Source organism: Lacerta agilis, chromosome 13, assembly GCF_009819535.1.
Source record: "Lacerta agilis isolate rLacAgi1 chromosome 13, rLacAgi1.pri, whole genome shotgun sequence".
Classification (NCBI taxonomy): Eukaryota; Metazoa; Chordata; class Lepidosauria; order Squamata; family Lacertidae; genus Lacerta; species Lacerta agilis.
This window is the reverse complement of record NC_046324.1, coordinates 26,551,469-26,578,577: the sequence shown is the minus strand read 5'-3', so window position 1 is coordinate 26,578,577 and position 27,109 is coordinate 26,551,469. Positions and strand designations below refer to the sequence as shown.

The window sequence follows — 27,109 nt, the reverse complement described above, 5'->3', positions numbered from 1 at the left end:
CTTACCAAACCCAGAGGTCAAGATGTGCAGCGATGTAGCAATATGAACATGACTGTAGCCTGACCTCCGAGGGTCTGCTGCTTTTTGGAGATCTTTCTGCAAATCTTGATTGGCAGTTTTTGGCTTTCCTGCACTGGAGTCTGTTTATATTCTCATTCAGACATATCCTTTCTCTTTCTCCTCCTTTCCTTTGACTACCGTAGTTGTTTGTGTTTAAGAGCAGAGGGGTAACATCAAGGCTCTCCTGAAGCCACTATTTCTTAAACAATTCCCTAAACTCTCCAAACTGGAATTTTGTGGATGTTTCCAGAAGCACAGGCTTATTACTGTATATACAACGGCTGTTGTTGGTTGGCATATGGATCTGCCTTGCTTGTTGGGTGCTCTGCAGTTGTTTGGGATATCATCTGGACATAGGTTTTAAGCAGTAAGCTTACATTTTAGCATTGCATAATATCACATTATTGTTGCACTCCCCTCCCCACCAACCTCTGAGTGGTGGGATATTCCAGGGGTTCCAGGAATTTCCCCAGGGTCTGTGTTTTCTTTTGGAAATGAGGCAGAGCAGAGACTGTGGTGTCTTTATGATATATCATTTATTTACACATATATACAATCTGAGCCTATGATGGAGGGGTTCAGAGCAGTGACACCCCAAAATGGTCTTGTTTCTCGCATAGCTGAAGCTTTGGATTCAAGCAGACATCGGACATTGTGCTCTGCCTCTCTGGCTTTCCCAGCTTGCTGTTTTTGCCTCCAGCTTCTAGCTCACAGCCTCACACAACACAACTCTCCACTAGAACTCTGGCTTTTGTCCTTCTAAATATCTAAAAACTGGAGGAGGGGCCCCACCCATTTGCTGCCTGGCACAGAGCCCCCCTCTTCTATTGCTTTCTTAATGGGTCACCACCTTTACTTTGTACTTTTAATGGAACGTTGCACCAGGCAATTACTCTAAGAAGAAGCTAGCCTGGTTTATATTTTAACACTTGCTAGAGCAAGAGAGCAGAAGGCTTGATTAAATTCTAACACTTACTGGATCCAGGGATTATAGGTGTCTGACACCCACAGTTGTTGTGTGTGTTTGTATGTATGTATGTATGTATGTATGTATGTATGTATGTAGAGGATATATTTCCCACAAGGGTTTATAACAGAGTCTGGTTAAGGGATTGTAATTCTGCATGAGCTGGACCCAGGCTTTGAAAAGGCAGCAGTCCTGAATAACTGAATACACACACCCCAAGTCAGCACAGGCCTGTCCAATGGGTCCTTTTGCTCACTTCCCCTGGTCCTGGGGGAAACTGGTCTGAGGAACCCCATTCACAGAGTTTGAAGCATCGGGGCATTCAGCAACATTCACGTCCCCATCTTTGCCCTTACTGCCCCAATCCCCTGCCCCTTAATCCCATATGCCACAAAAATGCATAAGCAACCCCTGCTGCAGATCTGGCAAAAACATATCTCCCACCTGTGAGAGATGTTTGTGTTTCTGCCATTTGCTCTAGGCCCCTCAGGTTCTGCAGTATAAGGGCTACCCCTGGACTCCACCTCACTCTTCCAGATCTCTCTACTGATTTTCCTGTGGGCTCTATCTAGAATAGGGATGGGTCACCCCCTCTTTTTTTTGGCCCAACAGACCACCTTCACTCTTGGTCAGCCTTTCAGCAGCCACTTGTCAGCAGTGGGTATAGCAGTAGAGGAGATTTACTATGGAGATCAGCAGAGGAGGGGGCTGTTGTCCCCCTCTTTGGTCATCAAACGACCCAGCCAGTGACTGGGGAAGTGGTAATATATATGAGACTGATGGAAGTTGTAGCCCAAAGCATCGGTGGGGGCACAAAGTTTGGGAAGGCTGATATTGATGTTAGTGGACTCCTGTCCCACTGCAGCAGACAACACACTCAGAAGGAGCATGGCTGGCATTGCTCTCGCTTCCTCCCATGCTCTGCTTCTGCAGGTATGTGCTGCAAGCAACCATGAATGTGCTTCCTGTTTCCCAGACAATTCCTAGATATTTCCATGGTGATTCATGACCTAATTTAAGTCATTGAAGTATTACCCACATTTTCCAGTCAAAACAAAACTAATTGACATAATTTCCCTGACATTCTTCAAGTCTGTTTAAAGAAGGTAGGATCTGGGTCAGTGAGATGAAGTGGGAAGTCTGCAGGTGTTTCTTGTTCCTCTTCCTCCCCTTCCTCCTGTGTGGCCTTCATCCCCAAGAGTTCTTAGAACTGGCCCAGCAGCTCAGTGAAGGCTTCCTCCTTGCATAAATTTGTCTTGCTCAGTTCATGGCTTTTGAGCCATAATTAGCAGTGCTGTAAGCAGCGAGGGGTGAATTGAGAAGCTTCAGGACCATTTTTTCAGAGCAGAAGTCATCATGTTATCTTAAAATAAAAGGAAATGGAAGCAATCGTGATAATATTGTCGAGTTGCTACAGATTGTCAAGCCAGGCAGAAGACTTGGATGAGGCCCTTAGAAATGTCATATGAGCCCTATTGCATCAAACCAAAGTCCTTCCTAGTCTAGCCACCTGTTAGGGGCCAATCAGGCACCTTTAGGAAGCCCAGAGGTAGGAGATGAACACAGTGGGATTCTCCTCGTGGTTCCCAGAAATTGGTGTTCAGAGGCATCCTTCCTCTGATACTAGAAGCAGTACTGGGCCATTGTCACCAGTAGCCATTGACAGCCTTATCTTGTTTCTAACCTTCTTTGGAAGCCATCCTAATTGGTGGCCATTGCTATGTCTTGTGGGAATGAGTTCCATAGCACCACATGTGCTGCTGTATGGAATAGTAATTCCCTTTGCCTATCCTGAATTTTCCAGCATTGTTCTTCTTGTTGTTGAGGTGGAATTTCCCCTACCATGGCTTATCCCGCGCTTCTCTTTATCCCCTCTTTGGAGCAGGGAGGCCAGGAGGGAATGCATCAAAGGGGACCTGATAAGAAGCCTTTAAGCATAAACCTTTTCTATCCTTGGACTACAGAGCTTATCATGACGTATAGATCAGAGGCCAAGATTTGAACCCCCACCCCACTCTACCCCCTAGAGGCAGGACAGAAAGGGGGCTCAGTTTCAAAAGGATTTTCCCCTTCTCCCAAATAATACCTGTTTTAAAAAATGGCTGGAGCCTTGAGCATCCCATTAAGACTGAGATTGCTGTAGGGAACTGTATGTGGGAGTTTTAACATACATTTTTTTAAAATGGTTAGGTAAAATTAACTCTGCCGTGTGGGCAGGTGTCCTGGTCTACCTGCTAAAGCTGTGCGTTAATGAAAGGGAGAAGCGAGGAGGAAATGGGGCACAGAGGTTTGGAGAGCTACATGTTTTCGGGTGCAATACATTGATAAGAAAAAGGACTGCTCTGCAGGGCGGTCTATGAAATGTTGCTGTCACCATGAGAAATTCTGCAGCTGTCACCTGAGAAATCCACATTCCTGGGTCATAAAGAGTAAGCTATCACTAAACCGCGTCCTGTTTGGAGCAGGACTCTGGCAGGCAGGTGTTTCTGGCTCCGGCAAAGGCGCCCTTCCTTCCTACCCCGACACATTCCCTGGAACATGTAGGCGCCAGAGGGAGGCTAAAAATAAAAACGGGCCAAGTCCCGCTGCCGCATTCCTGCTGGCGGAGAGGCTGACATGGTGATGCTCGCAGCGACGGTTTCTAACACCGCCAGCAGCAGCGGCGTCTGCCGCCAGCTTCAGCACCAAGAGGTTCTCCGGCTTCTCCTCTGGCATGCCGGGGTGTGGGACCTGATTCGAGAGGTAGCGATCGCCCCTGCCTTCCTGCGTGCCCTCCTCCCGAGTCCCGTGCCTCGCTCTGGAGGGGCGCGCGCAGGTTTCGTCATGACGCCCGGTGCTGCGAGCAGAAGGGGCTCATTGCTCTCTTCGCGGGCCGTGGGGAGGCGATTGCGCCCAGTGCCAAAAATGCCCTGACCCCACCAGGCGGCGGAGAGGAGGCTGGGTCGTTTGGGAAGGAAGCTGGCACGGCGCCCATTGGCATCGCCGTGGCACCGCGGCTCGCTTGCTGCCGCTCCTGCCAACTCCCGCAAGGCCGCCAGGCGGGTATTCGGGCGTCGCTTTCCGGGGTGCTGATCTCAGCCTTCGAGCCGCGCTGCCGCAGTTGCCGCTGTCAGCGGTGCTGATCTTTGCTTGCGAGCGGCGCTGCCGCAGTCGCCGCTGTCCGCGGCGCAGATCGCTGTCCGCCGCACGGCGGGAGGCTCTGGGCGCCGCTTGTCCGCGGTGCTCATCACATGACCAGCCCGTGAGGCGAGCGCGGAGCTGGCGGCGGCGAGCCGAGCCGAGCCGGGCGATGAGGAGGCGCTGCCCGGGCTGAGCGCTGCTGCTGCTGCTTCTGGGGGCATGTGAGAGGCGGCTGGGCGCTTCGGGCGCCGGGCTGCTGAGGCTCTGCGAAGCGGGATGCAGATGCGGCTGTGAGCGCCGCCGGCCGCGCCATGCAGAAGGCGATGCGGCTGAACGACGGGCACGCCGTCTACCTGGGGCTGCTGGCTAAGAAGGACGGCGCCCGGCGCGGCTACCTGAGCAAGCGGAGCTCGGACAATACCAAATGGCACCCCAAGTGGTTCGCCCTCCTGCAGAACATGCTCTTCTACTTCGAGAGCGACTCCAGCTCCAGGCCGGCTGGCCTCTACCTGCTGGAGGGCTGCGTCTGCGACCGGGCGCCCTCACCCAAGCCCAAGGACCCCCTCGAGAAACAGGTAGGTGAGAGAGCCGGGATGTGAGGAGGACTTGAAGGAAGCGAAGGGGTCGGGGCGCTTCGATCTGCTGCTGCCAGCCTGGGCCATGGACAGCTGAGTTGGGGAGGGGAAGGGAGAGCAGCCTTCTCCGGTGTGTCCGCTGCCTTGAGATTTATGTGGGGACGGTGTATGCTAGGCGTCGCGGGTGCTTGTGACACACCTGCCTCCTTCGAGGCCAGAGGGGGTCAGGAAGGCTCTCCATCTCCAGCTCTCCCAGCGCTGCAGTGCCAGCAGTCTCGCGCTAGCTCCCCCCTCCCGTGTTCCCATTTTTGGATTCGTGTGCTTAGGACTCTATGCAGGACGGGCACAAGGTACTTCCTTTACCCCCACCCTCTCCAAGAAGCCTGCTCTGGCCAGGAAATTGAAGTTACTTCAGGCAGGAGAACATTTTAAAAAACCAAAAACAAAACAAAACCCCATAACATTTGGGGTAATCAGTCGTATTAATTAGTCAGCAAGTTGAAATGCAAGGGTGCCCCCGGTGGAGAAAAAGAAGAAGCAGGTCTTCTGCAGCAATCCATGTCACCCTCCACCCGCCTCCCGCAAGCACAATTCACCTTTGTCAAGTGAATATTTGGGTGCTCGACTTTAGGAGTTATGGCTGGGTCCAGGTAGAGGCACCTGATGGTTCTTAACCTGTAAACATAAAGTGTTATAGGGAAAGAGCCAGTCGGTCCCACCAGAACTTTCAGGGTGTGAACAAAGTCAGCTTGCAGTGGGTTTGCAGAGAGTTTCCCTTCCACACAGTACCTGGGGCCAGCCAACCCACCCACTGATTCCTGAGCTATCCTGTTGATTTAAATGCAGTTATGAGAGACCATACCTATATCTGCAGAGACTTCTCAACGGTGGAACTAGTCATGCTAGAGCAGCATCTTCAACAGTTGGCAGTTGGCTCTGTCCATGGCACACTGGTGCAAAGGCCTCCACCCAAAATCACGAGGAATCGCCCTCTCTATTAATCTGAGGCCATCCTGCAGTTACAGAGCTCAGCCTCTGCAAAGCCAGAAACCCTTGAGGATCCCATTGAGGAGATCCTTCACAGGCCTACATAGCTTTCGCTGTTGAAACAGCTCCACTGCCAGCCTAGGAACTAAGGTGGAGGTCTCTATCTGCAATGATGGGGCTTGTGGGCTCTGCCTTTTGAGGACACTCGGCGAGGAGGTTTGAAAATACAGGGGTGTCAATTGAGATGAAGCATGTAGAAGGACTTGTTGGATAAAATGACCATTAAACTGTTGGAAGGAAGATACTATGTGGGGTGACTTCCTTGCCCAGCAGAGATTGGCTTTGTATTTGCAATTGTTGCTTCGGTGCTACTGATTTGTCTAAAGTCAACCAGATGAGGCAAAGACAATGTAGCCAACATTGTGCTCTCCAGGTGTTGTTGGACTCCAAGTCCCATCAGTCCCAGCCAGCATCTCTGGTGGTCAGGGTTGATGGGAGCTGTAGCTCAATAACATATGGAGGGCTCCGCATTGGCTACTCCTGCTCTATGAAGACCTGAGTCATGAGACTCTCTTCCTGTCCTCCCTCCTTCTCTTTCCGTTTCCTCCCCCCACCCGCATCCTATTCCTTAGCCCCTGGCAACTCATGTGAGCCATTTTCAGGTCCCCCCTTTTCTTCTTTGGCACACCTTCCTCAGAATCCTTAGGGCATCTTGGGTGCCATGCGCTCTTCCTTCACACAAAATAAATAGCAATGCCAGCACTTGGTTAGTGCTTTGGGAGTGTTCATTGTCTGTACATTATCTTAATAATAGTCACAATAACCCTGCAAGGTGGGTCCTCATTTTGATCCTGACAATGATCTGAAGTCACAGGACATTTCCAAACTGTTAAAGCGAATGAGTTTTGGTTCTGAGCAGGTCCAGGATGAGAACCTGTACAGGACCTGTTTGTAAGAAACAGTGGAGGAAGACAATGTGTCCCATCAGCACATTGCAGATGGGAGGTGGTTGACCTGGAAAGAAGAGTAAGGAGCTTGCCCCAGTTTGCACATGGCTTCCCTGGTGTCCCATACAAAACTTGCTTCCCTCGTGTGGCAGGTGCATGAGTGGTCAGATTGGTCCTGCCCCTGCTGCCAATGAGAAACCACTGTGTGTCTGTGGATGCCAGCATGCCAAGGAAAGTATTGTCTCTTGATTTAGGGATCTCTGTGGACATCCCATTTATAACTTTGGCTTCTCAGCAGGTTTTATCTCCCCCCCCCAGTTGTTAGGTATCTGATTGGCCAACTGCTAGCAAGTACCATAGATCTTGGCCTGATGGCTCTCTCTCTGGATGCAGAACACAGGAAGCTGCCTTATACTGAATCAGACTATTGGTCCATCTTGCTCAGTGTGGTCAACACTGACAGGCAGTGGTTCCCCAGTGTTTGAAGCAGGAAACTCTCCCAGTGCTACCTGGAGATTCCAGGGAATGAACCTGGGACCTTCTACATGCAAAGTAGATGCTCTACCACCAAAACTTTTCCCATATGAACTTATCAGCCTTGCTAAACCATTGCTGCCACACTTATCCCTCACAGATGTTGACATTAACTTTCTTTATTTCACAAATTGCAGGCAGTTTTTTTACTTTTTGTTGGGACTGACCAAGAGCCCATTTGGCATTCATGTATGGGCTGGTAAACCAGTTGGCCATTTCTGTCTTCACCCATGTCTCCTTACATGTGTACTGACTTATCCGTCCACTTGGGGAAGGGCTGTAGCTCAGTGGTAGAACATCTGCTTTGTGTGCATGAAGTCCCAGGTTCAGTCCCCAAAGGTATCTCAAGGCATGGCTGGGAAAGACTCACCACTTCCTGAAACCCTGGGGAGCCGTTTTTGCTAGTCAGTACTGTATATGGAGCTCAATAGGCCAAGGGTCAGGACTCTGTAGAAGGCACCTTCCAAGGCTTCACATATCTGAGGAAGGAGGAGCTTGTTGCAGACAGCAGCCCTTCCCAAACCAGCAGGTATGGAATATATTTTTTTGCTTCAGACCAACCTAACAACACATTGGGAATTTGTTTAATTCAGCTACAACTAAACGGGTCCCCTTTGATTTATAATTGAGCCCATTTTGACATTTGTAGAGCTAGTTCATGGCTGGGTCTCCTGCACAGAAGGATTAATCACCCTGGCATTGGCCCAGGAATTGCAAACTTAATCTCCAAGTAGCAATGTATTTTATTTCTCAACAAGGAGCATAGTGAAGATTGAAGGCCTCTGACTTTGATCAGGGCATTTCAACTCTGAAACCTTGGTGGAAGTGAAATCTTCAGATACTTGTTCTGGTGCAGCACATCAATATCCTCTTATGCAGCATCCCTCCACATATGTGGTTGGCACCTGTTCAATCCCCAAGTGGAAAGTTCTTGGTGTTGTGCCAATGACCTTGCGATGTAGGACAGTCCTGGAGATGGGATACTTTTGTTGGGTCTTGATGAGTGTCTGACATATGGCTGTGAAACCACATCAGTCTCCTCATCACCCTCCAGTGCAGACCTCTATTCATCAGTCTCCTCTCCTGCTACCTGTAATCTGCTCCTCGGCTTCTCCTTCCTGTTCATCATTTGTGCTAGGTGATGTGACAGTAGAAAGCAGATACGTCAATTCAGGAAAGTCCAGGAGGGCTCTTATTTCTTCTTCTGACTCCTCAGAAAAATACATCGCAGTTTCTCTCTTGTCAGCTGTCCTGTGTTCATCAAAATGAACCACATGTCTTGTGCTGACCTTTCCAGTATTCAAGTCAATTGCTCTGTAACCTTTGCTCCAGTAGCATATCCAATCATAATTGTCTGTCCTGATCTGGAGTCTAACTTGTGTCTATTCTCCTTGAGTACAAAGGCATAGCAATACAAGTGGTGACCATTTCACACAGGGGTTCCATTCGTGCCCCCCATGTGTATTGGTGGTGCAAATAAGCCGTCCCCCATTCTACCCTCTTCCAGGTCCAAAAGGACCCGCGCATCTGCGATCACATGTCAATTGGACACACCTAAAATGTTCACTGCCTGTACTGCCAGATACATGTTTGTGTGACATACTGGGCACTCTTCCATGTCAAAGTTCTAAGGGTGTACATGTACTTCTCTTGGTTGGCAATCTGTTGTGGAGATATTTTGCAGGGGCTACCGCATCTCCCCACATTTGTTTGGGAAGGCCAGGGTCACTCAGCATGCACCTTGTCATCTCCATAAGAGATCTAAACTTTCTCTCAGTGACTGAGCTTTGTTGAAGGTTGTGGAAAACACTCCTCACTTGTGTGTAATCCCTTCTTCATCCACAAGAGATTTCATGTGGCTCGACGTAAACTCACCTCCACTGTCACTGACCAGAATTGTGGGTTTCCTCTGAAGTTTATTGCTTACAGTGGTGATGTGTTTTCTGAACTGTACAGTTTCACTTTTCTCCCTTAGAAAGTACACAGTGCAGTACCTTGAGAAATCATCCAGAAAAATTAGTATGTACTTACACTTCCCTAGGGAGGGAGCATTAAGTGGACCATACACCTCAGTGTATGGTGCTTCAGTACATGGAGGGAAAGAAGGTTTAACACTCTTCTCAGTGATACAACTTATGCACTTGGTTGTGACTGGTGCATTTTGGTTTACCTTCATCCCTGTTGCAAGCTCCTTGCATTGCAGTTCAATTGTGGGACATGTAGGACTTGATTCACATGGTTTTCTTTCAATTGATTGCTAAGTTTGCAGTTTAAGGTTCCTGGACCTATACCACATCTCTTTATAGTTTCACCATATGCAATTTGAATCCACTGATGGGTTGACATGGTCAATGCTGCAAAAGAAATCTTCATCATAACTCATATATGAACAACATCCAGAATCAATTAACCGTTTGTTTAATCTTGCATCACAACAGTTTAGAGTTAGATTCTTCTCATGCTGGAAGGTGAAAGGGGAGGATGCTGTGGGCCATGGAAAAGTTACAACACTGGATGGGACTCTGGTTGCTGGGCAGAAGAGGCCAGGAGGCACTAGCACTGTGGTGAGGTTCCCTTGCTGGGGCCCTTTGCTGTCAGTGATGCCTATTTGGTTTTGTGTTGAAAGGTGATGTGGTGTGCTTTGTTGTGTAGCACCTGCCTTGTGTCTTTAGGCATTTTAAACAGGGCAGGCTCCTGGAACCTTTTGCCAGGATGTGGTCCAATAGCACATCTGCTCAGGAGGAGGAGAGATGTTGATGCCCTTAGAAGAATCAGGACTACAGCAGCTATATTTAGATGAGAGAAGCATTAGCTCAGCCTGGTCTGGAATGCGTTGAGGTTGCTGTGGAAATCGTGTATTGGAACATATCCCTGAAGAAGCATTGTGTGGGGGATCCAAAGAACTCTGCTGCTGGAGAGTTGCACCAGGCAAGGTCAACAGCGGAAGAGCCATTGAGATGAAGAGGTTCAGGTGTTCTCTGCCACTCTTATACTGAACTCCTCCATCATTGTCATGACATATGAGACATGCTGCAGAGTTCTACATCAGATATTGGTGTGTGTGTGGGGGGGTTCTGTTTGTTTTCTTTTTAACCAGCTGCAGCCTCAGGAGGCTACCAAGCTGAGTGGAGGAAGAAGAGGCAGGTGGGGTTATACAAACTGTTCCCTTTCTGCTGTTGAGGATTTCAAAATTGTCTTTGCACTGTTGCATTTCTCCCTTTGGCGGGGGTGGGGCATATAGGGACCACTGTCCCTTGCAGCTGAATAATGTGTTTAGTTTTTGAGCAGAATTGCAATGGTAGACAAGATTGCGCTGCCTCCCTCCCTGCTCTTGGGTGCAGCCTCAGAGGCTGCTTTTCAGCTAGACACAGAAGCTGGTGGGGGCAAAGAAAAAGTTCACACCCTCCTGTCTACTCTACATCAAGTGTGTCTCCACCATTGGCTTGGGAAGCAGGGTACACACAATGTGGGTCACAATCCACATTGTTACAAAAGTTAGGTGCTGCCCCATTCTCTGCCAAGCAGTAACAAGATTCTAGGGGGTTCCAGGCACTCACCCAGGTTTTGTGTTTCTTTGGAGAATGGAAACACAGTGGAGACTGTTGTAGCTTTAAGAAATATGATTTATTCACATATTTACACCTTCAGTCTGCACGGTGGGAGCCTATCTCTTACAACATGGTCATTTCAAGAGGGGCTTGTTCCCCACAGCAGTGCAGCACTGGAGTCATCTCTCCCAGCCTGTAACCTCAAACATGCACCCCATCACCAAGGCAATCTCTCTCTGCCCAGGCCCAGGATTCCTCTTAGATGGGCCGTCAACACGTTTTGTCATGTTAATGCCTCTATCCCAGGTGTGGCACTTGCTTGGAATTAAACTTAGCCTGTACTTTTCCACGGGCCTCCAATCTTTGCTTCAATACTCCAAATAACTAGATTTGCCATGTGTCCTCTTTTTCTAGGACATGTCCTCTATTTCAGGGGTAAAATTTCTGCCCAGGTGGATTTTTTTAATTTGCAAAAATGTTTCTGGCTATACTTTCTGGATGAGATATAGACATAACTGGTGGTTGAAGACTTGGTTTCCTTTTCTCTTCTCCTGCCCCCATCAGCAATATATCACAGTTTCTATAGCCTAAATATAATAGGGGTATTTAAAATGAGAGCCATTATAGCATCCTCTTTTTTGCTCTTCAAAATATGACAACCTTAAAATAATCAAAATCCTACTACAGTATTTATTAATTTCTAGGGTCTAGTGGGTACCCCACAAAAAAATCTGTAACAATAGCTATCCTGTTGTTTCTTACAAAAGGCTGTGTTTTGATGCATTTTCCACACAACCAGCTTTAATCCGAATTGAGAAAAAGAATGACCTAGCTGTGCTTTTGTTTAAGCTCACATAAATGCTTTCATATTGTCATGTGGTTCTGATACCTTAGCATTCTCTCCTCATCACTTTTTGCACAAAGTGTGAAAAATAAAGAATAAATGGAGATAAGAAATGGCAGGGTGAAATAGACACCATTACAATGACTATTATATATTTTATTATTTATTTTATCCATGTACCAGTTTTATCTTCCAAGCATCTCAATGTGGTGTGCATGGTTGCATTAGCAGCACCAAAGTGACCTTCCTGGGGTGCAAGCCTAGGCAGGAGTGTATTTGAGGTCCTGGGATACCCAGATGATAATACCACACACACACCACCCTGTGGTCCAAAGGGAAGCATTATGTTTGGCACCAGCTTGGCTGCAGGAATTCCCAGAAGGAGGTGTACAAGGCCCCACCCAACTGACCCAGGGACTCTACTCTGGATTTGTGAAGCGTTTACTCCTTAGACTTTTCTTCTTCCGAGGATATCCCGCATGGCGGCAGAGGTTTAGGATCAGAATACTGTATTCCTTTTTCTAGATGGGCTACCTTCCCAGGTTGATGGGCCTCAACTGCCCCTCACTTCCCTCTACAGCATGTGCACAAACCACTTTCTTGACTGATGGACCACCTATTGGTCTCATCTGCTCAATCCACTCAAAAAAACTGGAGCCTGTCTTTGCACAGGGTAAGTCCCTAACTCACTGAGGGTTTGAGACCAATTGGCTACCCTCACCTGATTTAGCCAGCCAGTCAAAGCCATTCCCTGGGTGTGGTTGCTGTCGCATGCTGGCAGCTTCTAGGAGCCACAGGAGAGAGCTGGCTTTAATGTAGTTAACTGTGTCAGTCTGTTGGTCCATTTAGTGCAGTGTTCCCTACACTGACTGGCAGCAACGTCCCTCCAGATTTCCAGATAGAGTCTTTCCCAGCCCTTCCTGGAGATGCCACTGGGGATTGAACCTGGGGCCTTCTGCATGCCGAGCAGCTGCTCTGCCACTGAGCTACTGCAGCCCTTTCCTTCTCTAGAGCATTTGCTTTAGGCTTTGCTTGGAGGCCAGCAGTTTTGGGGGCCATGTTGTTGGATTTTGGATTCCAGGACGTCCGGGCAAGAGTGGAAGCCAGAGGCAGAACGGACGGCGCTCAGCATTTCCTTATTTGTTTTCCAACTTACTTGGTTCTGTGTCTGGCCTTAGAGAACATCCCTTGTTTCCTAGGAGACTGCAGGGAAGGAGAAGTAGATGAACTGCGAAAACTCTTTTGCGGTGCTCGAAGCCGCCCTGATGAAAATTAACACAAATACAGTAAATGCCAAGGGAGGCTAAAAATAGCCTCTGTGCCAAGCCCCATTCTGCTCCTGTCCATGTCAGCCTGGCATCTGAGATGCAGCAAAGGCTGTGGGGGGTGGGGAGCTTCCAGGGCTGGTGGGTGGCGTGGATTCTAGGGGGCTGTTCTGGGTCAGGTGCCTTCCATGGGCATGTGTTCTTCATGCCCCTTGCTTTTTCTCCCCCAAATGCTGGTCCATGGTCCTGCTGCAAAGGTTCAGCACTGGCACCTCTTAGAGACAGGAATGTGTGTGTATGTGAGGGGGGGATAGAAAGTAGCTGCCCCAAACCATTTGCTCATCATAGTGCCTCTGGAGGGGAAATCTAGGTGAGCTCCCATGTCCCAAAAGGCAAGGCCATCATCTGCTGTCCCCACTACTGCTGCCCCTTCCCACAGCCAGCCTATGAAAGCCAGACCACAAAAAACAGCCAGGTGGACTGCAGAAAATGAGCCAGATGAGTCCAGGAAGGAAGAGACATTGAATCATAGAGTTGGAAAGGATCTGAAGGGTCATCTAATTCTAGATCAACCCCCTGCAATGGCATTGCTGCAGTTTGGAAGTGACTGGCGGCCTCTCCTGGGGCCCTCTGGCCTCTTGGAGGTGATTAATAAATTGATGGTAACAACAACAACAACAACAACAACAACAACAACAACAACAACAACAACTGGCCCAATAATGCTACAAAGCTGCATCTAATCTGTCATGGTTTTCATGCTTTTGCCTGCTAGAAAATGCTTTCCATGGACTTTCTCCATAATAAATTTGTAACCTTTTGAGTTGGCCCTTCACTTTCTGTGCCTTCTGTGTAACAATGCCAGGGTGAGTTAGTGATATTTGGCACCCTTGCAGTGGAATGCAGCTGGCTGTCTTTAGGAGTAATAGCTCTTCTCTTTGTTTTTATAGCATTATTTCACCGTTAACTTCAACCATGAAAACCAGAAAACCCTGGAGCTGAGGACAGAAGATGCTAAAGACTGTGATGAATGGGTAGCAGCCATTAGCCATGCCAGGTAAGTCCTCCTCCTTTTCTCAGTGGCTCCGTGGAACATGAATCCTGCTGGGGTGAGGTGTCTTGGGCTGGAGCGCTGGGCTGGCACATGGCAGGTCGGGTTCAAGAGGCAGATGACCATGTTAATCCTGCTGGGAGAGAGAGAGTGGGAGAGGGAACCAGTAAGAGGCCTTATTTCTAGTCACCCTTGCTGAGCAATGGCTCATAAGTAGTAGTAGTAGTAGTAGTAGCAGTAGTAGTAGCAATATAATGTATTTATTTCCCCAGCCACTCTGGGTGGCTCCCAACATAATATTAAAAACATGATAAAACAGAATAATAATTTATTATTATAGCATAGAAGAAACCATATAAGAGGGAATCAGCCCCCCTGAGCTGCTTACAGAGAAAAAGTTGACAATGAGCAATGCTTGGGCTGACTCTGGCATTCTAAAGAAGCACAGGATTTTGCTCCATGCCTAGAATTCAGCATCCTAACAACCTCAGAATTTGTTGTTGGCTTTTTGTTTTGAGTTTTGCATTCCACACCTCATGGTTGCAAACAGGGTCTGGCCCAAGACATTTTGCTGCTTGAGGCAAAACAGAAAATGGCAGGGGCCCCCTCCTCCTCCTCCTCCTCTGCTGCCACCTGAGGCGACTGTAGGCAGCCCAGGGAAGCCCCAGCACACTGAATGTAGGGGAGAGAGAAAAAGGAGGCAAGAGGGGAGCAGGCAGTGGCTGCAGGCAACAAGCACAGGAGGCAGCAAGCAGCACACTCCTTGGGGGGGGGCAGATCAGCCACCCCTCCCAGCTGTTCCCAGCCTGCCTCCCAAGGTGACTGCCTTGTCAAAGCCCTGGTTGCAAAGATAAGCTTCAGTGTGTGTAGTCAGTGCCAGGTAGGAGCAGAAAGCCGGGGGGGGGCATCTGGAGAAGGCTTGGGGTGTTAAGGAAGTGGAGTTTCCTTGCTCTCCTTCCCTGTTGCCCATGGAACCACAAGAAACAGCCTCAAACAAGCAGGTGTGCCGTGCAGAGTGGGAACACTGGTACCCTTCCAGGCATCAGTTTGCTTTGTCTGGGGTGGAAGGTGGGATGCCTTTTTGCAGCACAGAGGATGCTTTGTGGCTATGCTGACAGAGGGCTGAGGGAGGGGGGGCCCCCACACTCTCTGGTCTTCTCAAAATGTTCTGGGCAGCAGCTGGCAGAATTTAGGAGTTGGAGAGGATGTTGCATCAGAGATTTTTTTCTCTACTTTTAATGCTGCCTCTGCACCTGGGACACTGCCAGTTGCCACAGCCAGAGATAAGAATTCATCCTTGACATTTGCATTTTAATTCCATTCCCTTTCTTTTAACATTCGATTCATTTTCCTGGAAAGGCTGCATTTAACCAAGCAGGGAAACAAAGAGGCTACTCCCCTCCCAACTCACAAGTGAAATATTGTGGGCCAGATCCTTCCACGAATACTTGAATTCGTAGAACTCATTGAATGGGATTAAATGGCAGTACAGCCCTTGACATGTTTACTCAGAAGTAAACAATGCTGAGTTCAATGTGGCTTTACCTGTGTGATTGCACCCTGTGTTTCCCAACCAAAGTCACTGCCAGCTTAGAAGGAGCTTGGCCATTCCTAATCGCCAGCAGTCCAAAGCCATATATAGGTCTACTCAGAGGAAAGGTACACTGACTTCAATGGGACATATTCCTAGGTTAGTAGATATAAGATAGCAGCCTTACTTGTCCTTTAGTACCAGGTTCAGTGTGTCAGGTCAGTCCCACTGAAGCCAGTAAACCAAGCCTGGTATAGCAGGACATGAATCTGCCTCCTTGATGGGAATGAAAAGGTCCTCGAGGTCTTCAGGGTTTCATCTTCATAATGGTTGCCAGAGATTTTGCAGGATCTCTTGCTTATCCCTGTGGGCTCATAGAGTTGATCCATGTAACCCAAAGCTGGCATAGAGCACATGGAAAATGGAGAGAGCATCACAGCTGGTCACCCAGTGGAAGAAACCACTGTCCAATTGCTCCAGTGTGATCCCTGTCTTCTGCTAAAAATTGATGTGGCTGCAAGGCAGATCAAGCAGCAAACATGCTTGGTTGTGGCCAGCAGGAGCATAGTTTGAGATTGGCATGTGCTCAGGGCCTCTTTTGGGGTCATGTGGGTAGGCCACTAAATGTGGCCCACTGGGTAACAGTGGCAGAGTGGAAGTTTGGGAATTGGACATGGAATCTTGATCTTTAGATAGTCACTTCTTAGCTGTTATTACTCACAGGCTGAATATGGGAAGCCAGCCTTCCCCAGTCTCCTGGTCCTGATGTTTTGAACCAGAACACCCATCAGCCTCAGCTATCACAGCTGCTCTGGCTGAGGCTGATGGGAGTCAGTAGTGCCGGCTTGGCCCCACGACTGTAGGTGCCCGGGCTGTGAGTGCCATGAAGCATGCATGATATTGGCACCAAAATTTGTGTGTGCTGGGCATCTTCATGGGGAATTTTGTGGGTGCTCGGTCACCCAGGGCCCCAGGGAGTTGGCACCTATGATGGGAGTTGTAATCCAAGATTTCTGGAGGGCACTAAGTTGGGAAATGGCTGTTCTAAAGTGTTTGGATAAAAAGAATGGCTGGAGCTTGATGGGAATGATCAATCAGAATGATCAAATTCAAGCTAAGCAGTGGCAGGGAAAGTTCATGCTCTGAACAGTAGCAGCTGAGTCATGCCATTCCCTTTCCCCCCATGATGAATGCAGTTATCACTTGATGGCTTGTTGGGTCGGCTTTCTCTCTCTCCCATAGGATTTTCTAATTGTGTTGGCAGCAGACACGGCTTGAGGAAGCCACCGCGAGTAGCAGGATCCGCCCCAATGACAGCATTTAGGGCAGCACGTGGACCTGATCCCCCAAGTTTTCCATTGTTGGTGGTGGTCATGAGTGCCCAACCTGGTGGGTGGGTGGGAGGGAGATGCAGAGCAGGCAGGAAAAGCAACAGAAGGGGAGGAAATGTCTTAACAACTCTGTCTATATAACAGTTATAGGACTCTTGCTACAGAGCATGAAGCTTTAATGCAGAAGTACCTCCATTTACTTCAGATTGTGGAAACGGAGAAAACAGTTGCCAAGCAACTCAGGCAACAAATTGAAGATGGAGAAATAGAGACTGAGCGCCTGAAATCTGAGGTAAAAACATGCTGATTATGCAAAGGGCAATAGAGCCTGTGTGGTTAGTCCTTGTAGGCTGCATTCAGACATGCATCATGCCAGGAGAAATGTACCCCCTTCCTCTCAGCGGGTTTTTTTTTTTTTTGCCAGCAATGGGAAGGACCCCATTTGCATTTCCTGCCCTTTGGGGCATTTGATGGCACACAATGGGCTGTTTTTGCTGCTCTCTGGCTTCCAATTTGCTTTTAAGCGAACGGTATACTTTGCCTATTTTGATTTTACTATATTTTTGGACTGTTTGCATTTGTTTAGCAGTATTTAATTAGTTAGTTATAAAAAAATGTATCCCTATCACTTTAAAAAATAATAATAATATGAAAGCAGTTCACAACTGCAAAAATAAGATAAAACCATACCATAAAAGCACAAAAGGTTAAAAACAAAGAAGTTTAAAACAAAGATCAGTAACCCATTTTGGGAGGACTCTTAATTGCCTGCATAGGCATGGTGTAATTGAAAATTTACAGCAGGCATTTAAAGGTTGGCACAGAAGGTACTTGCTGAATCTCCAATGACTTGGTTTCCATTGCTGTCAAATGAGCACCACCAACTCTGGGAATGAATTATGACACTCCTGCAAATGATCTTGTGACCGAGCTGGAATAGAAATATTCAGATGATCCCATGGTACCCTGGACCTAAGTTGTTCAGGGTTTTTTTTTAAAATTAATACAAGAATGTGGATTCATTGTTGCTATTTCTTTGGTTTAAAACTTTATCTAGTTTAATTTAAAAAAAATATTTCTGTAAGTCACTTTAGGCTGTTTTCAGAGCGGTGAATTGTTAAGCAGAAAGGTGGCATGTTCTAGAGGTGAAGAGATTTGCAGCATCCCAGGTGAAAATGCCATGGTAATCAGATTTACACATGCACAGGCAGGGACTGAACCTGTGTCCTGCCTCTGCATGGAAATACCTGTGTCTGAATGGTGTTTTGAAAACCAAGTCTCTGGCCTGGAGTGTTTACCCTTTGACAAGAGACTACCTGAAGTTCCACCAGTTACCGTACTTAGTGCTGGCTGTGCAGGAGACATTAATACCTTAAGCTCAGCAATATTCATCTGGAAGGGGGTTGAGTAGGATGCTGTTGGCTGGGCAAGTTATGGTGTTTGACATGGATTTTAGAAGGGATGCCTCGAAGACCCCTAATCTGAAAACTTGGTTTCTTCCAGCAGTAGCAGACCTTGCCACGGGCACGAATGTTATGGGTCAAGTCATCCTTGTAAGTCTCAGCCTGGAGGTCACAATATGAGGAACGGTTAAGGAGTTGGGAGCAGTATGAGAAATGGTTGAGGATGTTGGGCATATTTAGTCTGGAGAAGAGAAGACTGAGAGGTGACATGATAGCCATATTCAAATACAGTGGTACCTCTGGTTACGTACTTAATTTGTTCCGGAGGTCCGTTCTTAACCTGAAACTGTTCTTAACCTGAAGACCACTTTAGCTAATGGGACCTCCCGCTGCTGCTGTACCGCCAGAGCACGATTTCTGTTCTTATCCTGAAGCAAAGTTCTTAACCTGAAGCATTATTTCTGGGTTAGCGGAGTATGTAACCTGAAACGTATGTAACCTGAAGCGTATGTAACCCGAGGTACCACTGTACCTGAAGGGCTGTCCCATGGAAGACAGAGCTGCTTCAGAGGGGAGGACCCAAACCAATAGATTCAAATGGCAAGAAATGAGTTTTCAGCTAAAAATAAGGAAGAATAATTCCATGGTTCTATTAATATTAGGATGCAGGAAGAGCAGAAGCTGTTCATTGTATAGTTTTAAAAAACTGAGCAACGAGTAATCCAAGAACTATCACTATGTTGGTGCATAATTAGTCTGCCTCTGTGCTTAAATTCTTAGTGTTGTACTTTCTGCTGTTCCCCTCAACAACACCCCACTACCCTTTGAAGCGCAGATCAAATGACATTTTCCTTTAATGTGCAAATTTTGCTTACTGGATTTTGAAAGGGAAAAGCAGCTCTTTCTGCTGTGTAAAAGATTTATCAGCAGACCAGCCAGGAACTCTCCCTGCTTGCAGAGGAGTCATTTCAGCTATTAGCATGGCTAATATCAGAAGTGAGTCCATTTTGTTCTGAATATGATCTGTTTGATAATGCTTAATTATGAATAAATTGCACACTGCGTTAAAGTCAGTGGTTTGGTTGGTAGGTTTATGGGGACAAGATTTTCACTGAAAGGACAAGGCCCACCAGTTGTGGTTATTTATTATTGTTTATTTGTTGCTTCTTCTTTTCTTTTCTTCTTCCCCAAAAGTGAAATTCAAACTGACTTGCAAAAAGGAACATTAGAAACAATGATAAAGCAACTTAAAATACACAAGTAATATAGATACAAGAGCAGATCCTTTTCCATCCACCCCATGAAAAGATAAGCAGAAAATTAAGATCCTAAGACTTTGGGGGACTAAAAACACAGTGATAGCACCTGGCATGCCTCCCTGGGGAGAGTATTCCACAAGCAGGGAGCCACCACTGAAAAGGCCTGTTCTTGTGTTGCTGTCCTCTGCCCCTTCCTTGGAGGGGGCACATGGAGAAGGGCCTCATGTGGGGAATTCAGAGTCTGGGTTGGTTCATGTGGGAAGAGGTGGTCTTTGAAGTATGGGGGTCTTGAGCTACATAAGGCTTTATAGGTCAAAATCAGCACTTTGAATTGGGCTCAGAGACTAATTGGTAGCCAGTGCAGTCAGGCTAGGATTGGTGTCATGTGCTCAGACTCTCTTGCACCAGCATTGAAAACAGGAGCATCTCCACCTCCATCATTGAACCTGGACACTGAGGTCCTGCTCCGAGGGCCTTCCGGCGGTTCCTTCCCTGTGAGAAGTGAAGTTACGGGGAACCAGGCAGAAGGCCTTCTCAGTAGTGGTGCCCGCCCTGTGGATCACTCTTCCATCAGATGTCAAGGAAATAAACAACTATTTGACTTAGGAGACATCTGAAGGCAGCCCTGTATTGGGAAGTTTTTAATGTTTGATGTTTTATTATGTTTTTATATGTGTAGGAAGCTGCCCAGAGTGGCTCGGGCAACCCAAAGCAGGGTACAAATGAAAATTTTTTTTTTTTATTAATAACAGAAGTTCGGCTATCCCTCTCCAGACAGGGGTGTAGCTTGGCCACCAGCCAAAACTGACAGAAGGCACTTTGTGCCACTTGAAGTCACTTGAGCCTTAAGCGACAGTAATGAATTCAGAAGGCTGCACACCTGCTCCTTCAGAGCAGAACAGGCCAAATCCCACCCTTCCTCTCAGCTACTTAGAATAATAGAACTGTAGAGTTGGAAATGGATCTCCAAGGGTCATTTAGTCCAACTCCCCACAATGCAGGAATCACAGCTAAAGAATCCCTGACCGGTGGCTATCCAACCTCTGTTTAGAAACCTCCTGTGAAGAAGAGGACTTGCCAGATAGCGACAGTTTGAAGGACATGCTGGTGGTGTGTGTGTGAGAGAGTGACAATGTTGGGCTCAGGGGTGCGCCAGATGTGCACATTCTCTGAGCCCAGTTCTTTCCCCTATGAACATCAGCAGTTTGCTTGCACTCCTTCTCCCTCCATTCAGATGAATGGGACCGAGTGCTGAGCCTTTTATGTCTTGTGTGTTCCTGCGCATGAATTATAATAGTTTGATAATGGAACAAAGACTCTCTCTCCCAAGGCATGCACACCGTACATTTAAAACACATCACACCCCAAAGAATCATGGGAACTGTAGTCTGCTCAGGGTGCTGAGCTCTGTGAGGTATAAATTAGAGTGCCCAGGATCCTTTAGGTGTGTTTATATGCAGCCTAAAGAGTGGGACAGAGAGGCCTTGCATTGCCAGGCAGAAGTCTCCCAGGAGGTACTTAATGGACACCCCACCCCCTTTTAGGTCTAGGAAGAGGTCCCTACTTTCTCTCTAGCCCCTCAACTCAACCACAAGCCTTTTAAAAATAAGCAAGCCTCCTGCATAACTCAGGATCCTCACACCCACCTGCCCCCTTTCCCTGTTTTGCTGTCCAGGGCACCCATATGTGGCATGTGGCATGACACTTAAAAAGAGGGGGTGTGATGTTTAAAAATACCAGGGCTCTAATGGAGGCTGCTCTGTATCTCGTTGCTAGGGGCAACCTCAGGATGTTAAACTGAATGGCATCAGCTTCAAAGGGACAATGCTTTCCGTGCATCTCTGATTTGTTGTTGTTATAATGTCACTTCCCCAGAACCAATCTTTCTTCTGCGCCTCCCAGTTCATTTGCATGCTTGAATTTGATTTGTTTAGGAGTTTTCTTTGCATGGAAATAGACATTTTACATCTCCATCTTTCAGTTCATACAAGGAGTGTTTGCACCAAAACATTGTTCTGGTGAGCTGCCTGGGCGTGACCTCAGCTAAGGGGCTGAGGGGTTGAAAAAGCAGCAGGGAGCATCCAAGACAAGGAATCTCCCTTCTGACTTCAGTGGTACTTCATGTACAACATGCGTTTGTTTATGCATCCCATTTTTGAACATTTGAAAATGTGCAACCAGTTAACGGATGCAAGATAACGAAGAATGAGGCTTCTGGGTGCAACTGAGTGATCAGTCTGGCCCAGGAGGTTGTCTGAGGTATGCAATTTCAAGCTGATTGACCTTTATGGATATTGGGAGTGTTTTCCTGGGAATCCAAACCAACCTCAGCCCTGACTCTGACCTGCAGTATTATGACAGACCACATTGCAGAGCTGTAGTAAAGCTAGAAAGCAGATAGAGAAAAAAGAGTTCTCCCTCTCTCACAACTTGTGGACATCCAATGAAGCTGAATGCTAGAAGATTCGGGACAGATCAAAGAAAGTCCTTCTTCATGCAGCACCTAGTTAAAATGTGGAGCTCACTCCCACAGGAGGCAGTGATGGCCATCAACCAACATGGCTTTAAAAGAGGATTTGACAAATACATGGAGGGCTATCAGTGACTCCTAGCCACAATTACCATGCTCTGCTGCCACAGTTGGATGCAGCAATGTTTCTGAATACCAGTTGCCAGAAACCACAGGAGGGGAGAAGGCTCTTGGGCCTGGATCCTGCTTGTGGGTGTCCTACAAACACCTGGTTGTCCACTGTGAGAACAGGATGCTGGACTAGATTGTCCATTGAGGTTCAAATGTTTTAGCTTTGGGGGTGGCATTATCTGGGCTAACTTTTAAATGTTTCATTCTAAATAAGAACTGAGTTAGAAAGGTCCAAAGATCAGGAAGCTCTTGGTTCTGCTGCTATCTTTTAGACTTTTTTGGGAGGTGGGATATTGATGCCCGATCTCAGCTGCATTAAAATCTTGGAGTTTTCCTGTGATTTTCAAGGACTGCTTTCGCTGCCATCCATTGATGCATTGAGAAACAGCTTCTCAGTCTGAATCAGGAAATAACACCTTCTGGCAACAGAATGGTTCGCTCTGTACTGTGGGAATGTTTAGGGATGCAGGAGAGGATATATTGTTTAAGATATCCTATTCCAACTTGTGTTAACAAGTCCCAGAACTTAGAGTCTTACGCTCCCCTTTTAAACACACACAGCTGATAGCTTGCTCAGGTTCGCTAGAACCTCTAATAAATGTCCTGGTATTTTCCCCTTTTAATCCCTCTCAAAATAAGACACTACACAGTCTTATATAAAAGCATGAAAAGAGTTTTCTTACTTACACCATCCTGTTCACAATAAAATCCCAGAAGGCAGACTTTTACTTTAGAAAATAGTATACATGTGGAGACTATCTCCATATGGGAGAAAGCCCCTTTGTCCACCAAGACAGCATCATTGCCTTAACTAGATGTTGCTCCGCTGAGAGCGTTGTCCAAAAGAGGAAGATGGAGTCTGGCCCCTGTGGTTTTGTGTTAACCTGCCCAGGTGAGGCCACACCCATCTCCAGTTACACAGAGGAAGTTTTGTCTCAGCCCAGGAGAACAGGAAGTTCCGGCTGGAGGACTGAGACCACCTTCATGTCCACTCTAGCGATGTTCTATTTGACTGCTCTCGTGTTTCACATCCCACATGTACTTCTTGCTATCAACACACCATATCTTTAAAGCACTAGTATACCACTTTGATAGTTTGGAGGATCCTGGGAATGGTGGTTTATTAAGGGTGCCTGGAATGGTCACCCATAACAACCTACAATTCCCAGGATTATCCACGACTGGGTGTCAGATGCCTCTTCCTCCTGTCCTTTCCAAATAACTCCATTCCATCCCCCCTTTTTTCCTTCCATTGGCTCAACATTCCATGTTGTTGAGTTATTCTGGATCCTTCTCTCTCTTGGTTTTTCTCTCTAGAGATTTTCTAGAGCATTTGCAAATCTCAGGGTTACTCTGAGTCTGCCAGTGCCCTTCTCTTTTGCGTGGGTGGTGCGGTTTGGGCTACAGAAGCATGAACACAGAAAGACATTAATCAGATTAGAGAAAAAAATGATATTTATACACTTGGCTAATTAATTCAGAGTAAGTCACAATTTTACATCTACATCACCAACGCATGTGTTTTCCTTTACCTAACTGATGGTGATTCAGCTTCCAAGCAACACAATTCCAAATTTGCCTTCGGAAAGTAACCATCCTTTAAAAAAACAAAAACATTTATATGAAATAATATTGAGAATGCTATCGACTCCCTGCCCCAGTCCCCAAGAGACAGCCCTGAACAGGAGGGATTTTGCTGTGTCAACTGAAAATACAAGGGCAGGGGGCCTGGCTACCTGGCACAGGCATTGCCATCTTCTCAGTCAAAAAGTGAAGAGCTGAGGCAGCAGGTCTCAAGGCAGGTGGGAAGGAGGCTGGTGGACTGTGCCATGTCAAACAGGTCCTGCCTCCTCTTAGGACCAGATCAAAGCCCTCATAGCAGAATGGGCAAGCCTGAAAACCAAGCAGGGGACACGTTATTCTCCTCACAATAACCCTGCAAAGCAGTATAGGCTGCAAGAGAGTGACTGGGAGGCACTTAGCCACTAATCTTCAACACCATCACAGACACACACGACCATCACTGTGCTGTCATCCACCTTCCCCTCCAGGGCCACTGTCCTCCCCCTTGGCCCCCAACTGTAGCTTACTAAAAGTGGAGGCAGGGGCCTCCTTCCTTCCTTCCTTCCTTCCTTCCTTCCTTCCTTCCTTCCTTCCTTCCTTCCTTCCTTCCTTCCTTCCTTCCTTCCTTCCTTCCTTCCTTCCTTCCATTGCAAGGAGTTGGACTACAGGGTGCTTTGGGTTCCTTCCAACTCTACAATTCTACAATTCTTTCCTTCCAGGGTGGCTATGCATCTTGCAAAAGGCATTGCTGGGGGGGGGGGGACTTGTATCATCCACCCTCTGAGCTGGGCTGTGGCATTGTGTTTGGATTGGAAGCACATGCTGCCACCCTGAGATCAAAGTTTTTAAAAGACGTTCTAAACACTTTAAAAGGGAGAGGAGGGCAGGGGAATTGGGGCCCAGCAGAAAAGATGGAATGGGGAGTTTGAGCCCCTGGAGCCAAACCTCGACTCCAGGGTGTGTGTGTGTGTGTGGTCAGCCTGGAAAAGCAAAGGCAAGGTGTGTGGGAATGTTTAGGGATGCAGGAGAGGATATATTGTTTATTATATCCTATTCCAACTTGTGTTAACAAGTCCCAGAACTTAGCAGAGTTTTCATTCCCTTTTTTAAACACACACAGCGGATAGCTTGCTCAGGTTCGCTAGAACCTCTATAATAATACTGTCCGGGTATTTTCCCCTACTAATTCCCTCCTAAAATAAGAGACGACACAGTCTTCTATAAAAGTATAAAGAGTTTACTTACAAGTATCATCTGTTCACAATTGGATCCCAGAAGGCAGACTTTTAGCTTAGAAGATACAATATACATTAGGAGACTATTCCTTAAGGGCGATAGCTCCTTCTCCTCTCTTGGCTGGAGGCCAAGAGAGCATCATGCCTAAGCACATGTTGCTCCGTTGAAAGCGAGTCAAAAAAGAGGGAGAAATGGTGGCTAGCCAGTGGGCTCAACTCACCTATCGAGTGAGGAAGATTGAGCTGTGTGCTTGGACTGAACTACTGTGTAAATACCAATATAGTGCTACCTTGTTTGCTCTTTTAAAATCCTATGTTTTTATTTCTTTTAACTCTTTTTCCTTATTTTTGGAGGGGGGTGTTTTACTGATTTTATGCTGTTGGGTGCTTTTACGCTGCTGTTTGTTAATTGTGCTGGCAATGCTTATAAATATTGATTGTTTTTAGTACTGTTTCATTTGAATTTCATTGATTTTAATTCATGAGCCGCCCAAAGGACACAGTTGATTGGGTAGCATAGAAATGCCCAAATCGAAATAAGTCTGTGATGGAAGCTCCTCCATGGAATTGCAGGGAGTTTTGTACATCTTGCTAGAAGTGCATCCTCTGGACATGTGTTTCTCTCACTGGTTGAGCGCCTTCATCATGATGGGCCCCCTGACTGAATCTGGCTTGTTACCATGTCAGTCCTTTCACCTTTACTTCTCTGTTTACTGTCTGCTCCCAGATTGCAGCCTTACTCAAAGACAATGAGCGCATCCAGTCCAATCAGACCAATGCACCCAACGACGATGACAGTGACATCAAAAAGATCAAGAAGGTAGGCTCTGGTGTTTTAGAGAGCTTGGTCTCCTCTGCCAGCACAGGCTGGTGGAAGTTGGAGTCTAAAACATCTGTCATAATTGAGGAGCAAGAGCCTTATTATAGCCAGTAGGTGGTGGTAAAGTGTCCTCTACTGTGCTTTGCAATGCCATTAACCTCCAGGAAGGAGGTCTGCAACATCTGGATGGTGTCAGAGGATGGGGAAATCAATGTCTCTGTGAGCTGTTGTGCTCTGTGCTTCTCTCTGTGGTAGAAAGGTCCAGGCAATGTCTTTGTCACAGTGATATTGACATACAAATGTGAGGATATTCCTGAGGGATGGAAACAGGCACCCAGGAAGTCATTGCCTGGATCACAGCCACTGCAGGCCAGATACCCCCAGATCTCTCCACCAGCTCTCCCAGCAAAACAAACAAACAAAAAATTGTGGGTGGACAAAGAAAAGTGCACAGCTCCTGGCTGGGAAGAAGGATCAGTTTTCTTTTTCAATCTGCATTGGCTTCTAAATACTTTGGGTCCCTGATCCTTAATGCCTCTGAGTGGTCCTGCTTCTCCTTCAGTATCTGCTGATAAGACCCTGCTCCACATTCCAGTAAAATGAAGCGCAGTTAGTGGGGAGGTAAGACAGGGACTTTAAGGTTGTGGCACTTGGGAGGCCCACCTCCCCCCTGTGTGATCATATTTGGCTTTTCAGAGATTAATAAATGCTCTTTTATTGAGTCCACTCTTCAGTCTGCACCGACTCTGCACCCAGAAACCAGTTACTGCTTCTCTTCGTGTATTGTTTTGGCTGCTGTGTTTTTATCTTTATAATATTATTTTATTGTATTGAAAATGTGACTGAATGCTGCTTTGTGGACTTTGCAATAATAATAATAATCATCATCATCATCATCCAGTGAATTTTGAAAATAAATAAATTCATCCTCTCCTCAGATCTCCTGGTTCACAAGATGCAGGGTGGCGAATTGCTGAACTATTCTTAAATATCCATCTATAAAAGGAGACTTCCCAGTGAACCATTTCAAGGGTGCTCATGGAGGGAGGGTCTCCACTTTGGACTCCTACAGTTTCCCTGGGCGCTTATGCACACCGTATTCCCCTTAGACTGTGGCGGATGACCTTTGCTATGGATTAGTTGAGAGAGATTGGGCAGGAAGCAGAAACAAAATATTTGTTTGCTTAGATTGATATTTTAATGCCACTTTTGGCTCTGCAAAGAGTCCCCAAAGCAGCTTGCATGTAAAGACAAGTAAAAGCAATAAAATCAAACAAGCAAAATAAAACACTGACTTGTTATACGTCTAGACAACATCGCTCACTAAAACAGAGCAGCAAAAGGACTCAGTTTACTGGGCCAGATAACAGTAGTGCTGGCTGCAAAAGGACCACATAGGAACACAGGAAGATGCCTTATACCAAATCA

At 47.0% G+C, this 27,109-nt stretch overlaps 1 protein-coding gene across 1 annotated transcript in view; it reads left to right on the top strand.

The window, feature by feature from the left end:
• The first annotated feature begins 4,458 nt into the window (after positions 1–4,458).
• Positions 4,459–27,109, top strand: part of RASGRF1 (Ras protein specific guanine nucleotide releasing factor 1) — a 57,921-nt gene continuing 35,270 nt past the window's right edge. Inside the window, exons 1-4 of the mRNA XM_033166815.1 lie at positions 4,459–4,722; positions 13,798–13,904; positions 16,905–17,052; positions 25,589–25,681. Coding sequence (XP_033022706.1) covers positions 4,459–4,722; positions 13,798–13,904; positions 16,905–17,052; positions 25,589–25,681 — 612 coding nt within the window. The remainder of the gene's footprint in view (positions 4,723–13,797; positions 13,905–16,904; positions 17,053–25,588; positions 25,682–27,109) is intronic.